This window comes from Hemiscyllium ocellatum, chromosome 17 (genome assembly GCF_020745735.1).
Source record: "Hemiscyllium ocellatum isolate sHemOce1 chromosome 17, sHemOce1.pat.X.cur, whole genome shotgun sequence".
In the NCBI taxonomy this organism is placed as follows: domain Eukaryota; kingdom Metazoa; phylum Chordata; class Chondrichthyes; order Orectolobiformes; family Hemiscylliidae; genus Hemiscyllium; species Hemiscyllium ocellatum.
This window is the reverse complement of record NC_083417.1, coordinates 51,465,839-51,473,605: the sequence shown is the minus strand read 5'-3', so window position 1 is coordinate 51,473,605 and position 7,767 is coordinate 51,465,839. Positions and strand designations below refer to the sequence as shown.

The following is a 7,767-nucleotide window of genomic DNA, read 5'->3' as shown; positions in this document are numbered from 1 at the left end:
ATCTATCTATCTCTATCTTAAATGCACTCAATGACTTGGCCTCCACAGCCTTTCGTGGCAATGAGTTCCACAGATTCACCACCCTTTGGCTGAAGAACTTCCTCCTCATCTCAGTTCTAAAGAGTTGTTTTTACAGCCTAAGGCTGTGCCCTCGGGACTTAGTCTCTCTTTCTAGTGGAAACATCTTCTCCCTGTCTCTCTAGGCATCTCAGTATTCCAAAAAGTTGGATCAGATTCCCCCCCCCCACCCACACAACCTCCCCACATCCTTCTAAACTGCATTGAATTCAGATCCCGAGTCCTCAGTCTTTCCTCATAAGACAAGCCCCTCATTTTTGGGATCATTCTGGTAAATATGCTCTGGATCCCCTCCAAGGCCAGCACATCCTTCCAAAGATACAGGGCCCAAAACTGCTCACAATATTCCAAATGTGGTCTGACCAGAGCCTTATACTGCCGGGGCAGTACATCTCTGCTTTTAGCTCCCTTGAATTGAATGCTAACATTGCATTTGTCTTCCTAGCTGCCAACTGAACCTGCATGTTAACCTTAAGAGAATCCTGAAGTGGGACTCCTAAATCCCTTTGTGCTCCAGATTTCTAAAGTCTTTTCCCATTTAGAAAATAGTCTATGCCTCAATTCTTCCTACCAAAGTGCATAATCTCAGATTCCCATGTTGTATTCTGTCTGCCATCCCTTTGTCCACTCTCTCAGCTTGTCCAAGCCCTTCTGCAGCCTCCCAACATCCTCAATGCTTACTATTCTGTCATCAGTGTAACAAATGAGCAGTCCTATGGTCCTATGGGACAATGATGACTTTGCATTCTACGGAAGAAAATGTAATTTATGCTATTTGTGGTTTGCAAATTTTCTGTCAAAGATGTTATGAACTCTGTTTCTCTCTCTGAATTTCTCCAGCACTTTCACTTTTCTTTCTTTTAGTTGATCGGTGACTGACTAGAATAATTCTGGCAGCTAGACTATGTAAATAACATAAACCTACTTGAAGAGGTTACAAGTTGTCGAGCTTTGCATGATTCACTTTCAATGAGGAAGTAGCAGCTCCTGCAGGAAACTATGAAAGTAACTGTTTGCTTAGATTCGAGAAGAACAGCAGACCGCTACCATGGAGTCAAGTAGCAACAGGACAGAGCAATTGTTCAACACTCAAAATACTGCGGCGAGTATCATCCTGAGCCTAGCTTGCTTCGTGGGAGTGCCAGGGAATGCACTGGTCATCTGGATTATACTTTTCGCCATGAAGAAACAAAGATCCCCCACTGTAATGCTCATCCTGAATTTGGCAATAGCTGATGAGCTTGTTCTGATTACTTTGCCTCTGTGGATCTACACCTTTGTGAATGGCTGGACCATTGGACAACCACTTTGCAAGTTCCTGAGCTACATCATCTACTGCAACATGTACATAAGCATTTTTCTCATCACTGTGATGAGTATTGAACGCTTCTTGGCTGTCATTTACCCGTTTGCCAGCCATCGATGGAGGAGGAACACAGTTGTCATGAAGGTGGTGTTTATTGTCTGGGTTTTGGCTTTGCTCTTTTCAATTCCTACTCTTATTTACCAGGTGGTGGATGCTGATGAGACTGGACGGCAGTACTGCCTGTACATGCAGTTTGAAACTGATAAGGAGGAAATCTTATACACAGTGTTACAAACTTTGGTTGCTTTTGTTATTCCCTTTACAGTGCTGTCCATTTGTTACTTTTGCATTGGGAGGAAGGTGAAACGCATGAGCTTTCAAACCAAAAACAGAACTGGGGTGGTGATTGGCAGCGTGGTGATTGTGTTTTTCATCTGCTGGGTACCTCACAATGTCTTAAATATGATTTCAATCGCAGCCCTGATGACTAGTGCATCAAATGAAGCCATATCGGAAACATTAAATGATATCTATACTGGTGGCGTCTTCATTACTGGAGCTCTAGCTTTCATCAACAGCTGCATCAATCCTGTATTGTACGCGTTTGCTGCCCGGAAAATTCGTGATGGTTTTCAAATATCAGCCCTGACCAAGTTATTTGACCAGCTGACCCATTCTCATAAAGAAGAATCAAGAAAAGAATGCACGGATAACACCAGAAAAGATACAAGTGTCACCATGGAGGAGATGGACTGTTTGCAGGATACCTAAATGTACCATTTGTTTTTTTTTCAACAAAACAAATTTAGGTAAAATTTCCTGTTGAATAACTTGCACCCTCACCACTCCACGTCTATTTGTTCTTTTCCATCACCACTGCTGCTCTCTACCATGTAGCAACTGTTGTCAAGAGGAAAATTCTGGGCTTCCTCTTGTATAGATGAAGGGAAAGAACCCTGACACATCTATTCACCTGTCCCATATTTCATTGAAACCTCCATACAATACAACAGCTGAGGCAGAGAAATGGTCAACGTGGGACACTTATTCCAAGGCTCTGGTCACCCAGTATTACATGCCATTGTTGTTCTTAAATGTTCTTCCCTCGAACCGACTGGCTGAGAAATTACTATAATTAAAGTTAGATGATTACGGTTAGTGTTAAGATTGCAGCAGAATCTTTTACCCTCTTCAGATTCCTTATCATTCATGCACTTCTTTCTTTCATGTGACTATTTGGTTAAAATGTGTTACATTTCACAGATGTGTGCCTTGTCTTCAGGTGACAAATTTCTCTTTGTCCAGCTTACCATTCAGTACCCAAACTCTTATCCATAGTGAGGTACCCTGACTGTGATTAGAATGTTTAACCACCGATGCTACCAGCATTTAGCTGATAATTAAGAATAATTAAATAAAAATGATATATCTTCAGAAGTGCCATCACTACTAATAGCACACAGAACTTTACCCTGTTGTTATTGGTTGCTAACGTGTCTTTCCTTCATTTGGGAGGGCAGGAACAGTCAGAGCCAGAGCTTTTCAATGGCAGCTACAATTACCAGTTAACTGGGGTGTCAATAGTGGCTGGGTGCAACTCTTGCAGCTGCTTCCTGCCACCTTTCTTACTGAGATGAAATCTGTTCATTAATATGTGGGAAAATGGGGTTATCTGAAAAGAAAGCAGACAAATTCAACCAGGACTCGATCGTAAGTCTAACGCTAAATAATGGAAATAGCCTGTTTAATGTGAATCACTTTCACAGTGACTTAAGCTTCCAGCATTATCCGTCACATTCGTTTCTTACAGCAGAAATGTGTTGCAATTTACATTAGGGAGATTTTATTGCTGATTTGTAAAAAGTTAAAAAGAGGAAATATTGTGATTGTTCATTCCTTAAAAAATGTTTCCTGCATTGACTTTAAAATTCCTGATTCCTCATTTTAGTGGCTTTTTGCTGCTCTGAAATGACAATGCAATCTGTATAGATGAAATTTCTTATATTCTGGAATATTAAAGAGTAATAACTATATGCTACCATGTTACCAAGTCTTATTATATTCAATTAGCTGTTGCCTGAAAATAAAGAAACTGTGATCACCTATAGGGAATATTAATGCTTGATTATTGAAATCATTTGTATGAGCAGTTGTGTTCGCATGTGTAACTGCTTAGCCAGTATAATAGTAATGTTATTTGCTATTTAATCTTACTAATATTAATGAGAAAAGAAAAGCATTCAAGTTCTGATTTTCTGTCATGTTGAAAAATTTCCTTTAAATGAAATGATAATTGAATGAATAAAGTGAATGAATAAAGTAATGAGTTCTTTTATTTCAGTAATGGTTTATGAATGCTCAAGTCAACCATTTTCAACACATACCCCGAGCATCTAACAACATTGTAAGGATAATTTGGGCAATTTATCCTTGAACACGAAATGGTGGTTCAGTGGTACCACTCTCAGTGCTGAATCAAAAGGTGGTAAGTCCACATCCCAGTTCTGAAATTTAGCATGTAATCTTGGCTGTTACCTTATTACTTCACTGAGGGCAGTCATGATTTGGAGATGTAGGTGTTGGACTGGGGTGTACAAAGTTAAAAATCACACAACACCAGGTTATAGTCCAACAAGTTTAATTGGAAGCACTAGCTTTCAGAGCGCTGCTCCTTCATCAGGTGGTTCATCAAGTACCTGATGAAGGAGCGTCTCTCCGAAAGCTAGTGCTTCCAAATAAACCTGTTGGACTATAACCTGGTGTTGTGTGATTTTTAACTTACTAAGGGTAGACTGCATTTTCAGAGATATCATTTTTAAGGCTACCTGGCACTATTTTCTTTTGAAGTGGGGATAACAGATGTTCTCATACATTTTTGAAGAGACAGAATAGAAGAGTGCTCCTGGTCAATATTTATCGTTCAGCTAAAATTGTTCAAATGCAATATCTGGTCATTTACTCCTCTAACTATTTTGTGAGCTTGCTACGCACAAAACTGGCTGTCTCATTTCTGACATTGCAACAGTGACTCCATTTCATAATGGCTTGTCAGTTGTGAAGTGTTTTGGGACATTCTGAATTCATGAGAACTACTATGTAAATGCAAATCTCCCTTTCTTTGAAATGGGCAAACTATATATTGAGAGGAGACAGTGAGGACTGCAGATGCTAGGGAGCCAGAGTCAAAAGGTGCAGTGCTGGAAAAGCACAGCTCCTCGGATGCTGCCTGACCTGCTGTACTTTTCCAGCACCATACTCTATACACTGGGAAGGGTCAGCAGAGCTTCAGAAAATTAGAAGGTTTTCTAACTGGCAGATGGTCTCAAAATATAAAAGACTGATTTTATAAATATTTTGTGAATTAAGATTTGTGTTTTATTTCAGCATAATTTATGCATATTTTTAAGATGACATGCTTTTATGAGAACTAAACTGTATGATCTTCTGTATAAATATCTTGAATATAATGACATCCACTGCAGCAAGTGGAATACTTTTGTACAAATGTTAATATAGCCCTCAAACAAGAGTTGAAGCTATTCCTTAAACTTCCACACAGTATTTATGTTATGCTACAATAACAAACATTTTCCCATATTAATGCATTAATACAATCTTATAGTAATTACTATTTCATATATATATTCCATATGCATGTATTGTCTCACAGCATGAAAATCAGACTAGATCTAGAAGATGTGCCAGAAAGTTGAGTGTCAAACTTTTGGTCTGTTCTTAATTGAAACTGAAAAGAAACTCAATGTTTTCTGTTCAGTTAATAAACATCTTTCTCATATTTTGAGGTAGGATTTCATCATGGGCTGCAGGATCCCAGTGTTGGAACATAATGAGGTACCCAAATCTGCACTGATTGGCAGTGGGACTGGTTGAACAACTTCTCTAGATGCAGAATCCTAATTGGTTGTCTCATGACATTGTGCAGGGGATGAGTAGATTCCCAAGCTTGTTGATCCAATCAGATGGCAGCAGCTCTGGAACATTGTCACCTTCTCCCAATGGGAGAGGAGGGATCAGGGACCAAGCATGAGTGGAGGTAAGTAGGGAAATCAAAATCATAGAGGGTCAAACCTTCAGGTGGTCCCTTAACTGAGGGATGGAGCCTCCAACTCCAATGTATGGCTTCAAGGAGGCAAACTAAGTTAGAAGACCTCCCCTTACAACGCTGTACTGTGCAGCAAGGGTTGTTGTGCTGCCATCAATCCTGATTGCGTCCTTGAAAACTGAAATCGGCTTCATTCAGTTCCCACCATTGGGAAAAATCGTAAATGCCAGCACTGTATTGGAGAAATCACTACATGATTCCAAGGTCCCAGGCTCCTCTGCCAATCAACCCTACCTCTTCAGGGCCATCTGAATCCTGTACAAGGCTCTTATGTTCCGAGCCCTGTCTGCACACTGGTGTTTCATGTCACAGTTCTCCCCGTCACTATAGGTCTGTGAGTCTGGTAAGAAATTGCAGGAAAACTAACCTAGCAGCTGCTGCCTCCACAGTAAATCAAATAGAAATTATTCCTTTACATCGCCCTGAATTCAGAAAGACTCTTGAGCCCAGTTTAAACTTATCCAGTGCATGTATCTATCGACTCTGCAGTTTAATCATTTTGTTGGACTTTTTAACTGATCAATCTCTCCTCCTGCTTTACATATGTGTGAGCTCTTAGATGCGCATGTGCATATCAGAGAATTTTCATCCGTTTTGTTAAGATTGGGGATGGCACAGTGGCTCAGTGGTTAGCACTGATGCCTCACAGCACCAGAACCTGGGTTCGATTCCAGCCTCAGTCGACTGTCTGTGTGGAGTTTGCAAGTTCTCCCCGTGTCTGCGTGAGTTTCCTCCAGGTGCTCCTGTTTCCTCCCACAATCCAAAGATGTGCGGGTTAGGTGAATTGGCCACGCTAAATTTCCCATAGTGTTCAGAGATTCATAGGTTAGCTGCATTAGTCAGGGGTAAATGTAGAGTATTAGGGTAGGGGAATGAGTCTGGGTAGGATACTCTTCGGAGGGCCGATGTGGACTTGTTGGGTCGAAGGGCCTGTTTCCATGCTGTAGGGATTCTATGTTGAGAGTGTGGCGCTGGAAAAGTACAGCAGATCGGGCAGCATCTGAGGAGCAGGAGAATCGACATTTCGGGCATAAGCCTTTCATCAGGATTCCTTCAACATGAATTAGCTTTATCACAACTGAAGAATTTAGATAGTTATTTGTAGCAAGTTTACTTTCCTTACCTGTAGTGGCTATAACATGATGGCCCCACTAGTTTAAATAGCGCAGCTATTGCATAATTTTCTTATAACGTGAGATTGCATGAGAATGGAACTATCGCCATATATCCGAACCAACTGTACCATAAATATTATTATTGTTTCTTCTAATGACTTATAAGGAACCATGTCTGTCTTTTAGAATAACAACACTTAAACATGTGGGCAGCACGGTTGCACAGTGGTTAATACTGCTGCCTCACAGCGCCAGAGACCCGGGTTCAATTCCCGACTCAGGCGACTGACTGTGTGGAGTTTGCACGTTCTCCCCGTGTCTGCGTGGGTTTCCTCCGGGTGCTCCGGTTTCCTCCCACAGTCCAAAGATGTGCAGGTCAGGTGAATTGGCCATGCTAAATTGCCGTACTGTTAGATAAAGGTAAATGTAGAGGTATGGGGGGGTTGCGCTTTGGCGGGTCGGTGTGGACGTGTTGGGCCGAAGGGCCTGTTTCCACACTGTAAGTAATCTAATCTAAAACATTTAAAACTCACTGAATTGACTGTTTAGAGTAGAAAGAGGGAAGCCATTCTCTCCCTTCATACCTAATCAGAACAAAATGGAGTGTGATCCCACAATGGAACGACTGGTTGGCTTTGTCTGCTGACACCAATGCACTTCACTCCAGCTCACGTACAGTAAAGGGAAACATGTCCTTTGCCTTTCTAATTTGTTGCTGTCCCTGCTTGTGTCTTTCCTGTTTGAATGTACTCAACATTCGACAGTATCACACATTTTAACAAAAAAAAACCCACCTTCCTGTTCTTATGATCAAAGTGGATAACTTCACACTTCCCCACATTATGGCCCATCTGACAACTTGATGCCTGCTCTGTTGGTGGTTTCATGCCTTTGGAAGTCAGGCTTAGTAGCAGGAGCATTTATTCAGATAGGAGAGTGGTGGGTCAGGAATCTGGCACTTTCCCACCTGTGCACCGACTAAGTCAAGGGCAGGAATGCCTCCTGGATAGCCTTTCCATCCAAGATTTAAGTGAAGCCATTAATGTACACACAAGGACCTGATCCCACTGTCACTGCTATTCAGAAAGCAGGAGGTTGGGGATTCACCGTGCAAATACTGTTGATGCAATTGCGTGTCAGAAATA

General features: G+C 41.3%; 1 protein-coding gene across 1 annotated transcript; it reads left to right on the top strand.

Moving 5' to 3' along the window:
• The first annotated feature begins 1,126 nt into the window (after positions 1-1,126).
• On the top strand, positions 1,127-3,216 carry LOC132824074 (leukotriene B4 receptor 1-like). The gene has a single exon (XM_060838342.1). It carries the CDS (start codon positions 1,127-1,129, stop codon positions 2,153-2,155), a length of 1,029 nt encoding a protein of 342 aa, XP_060694325.1. The 3' UTR covers positions 2,156-3,216.
• The last annotated feature ends 4,551 nt before the right edge of the window (positions 3,217-7,767 follow it).

Bases quoted from the DNA above. Each gene is read 5' to 3' on its own strand.
- LOC132824074 (XM_060838342.1), top strand. From the start codon at position 1,127: ATGGAGTCAAGTAGCAACAGGACAGAGCAATTGTTCAACACTCAAAAT.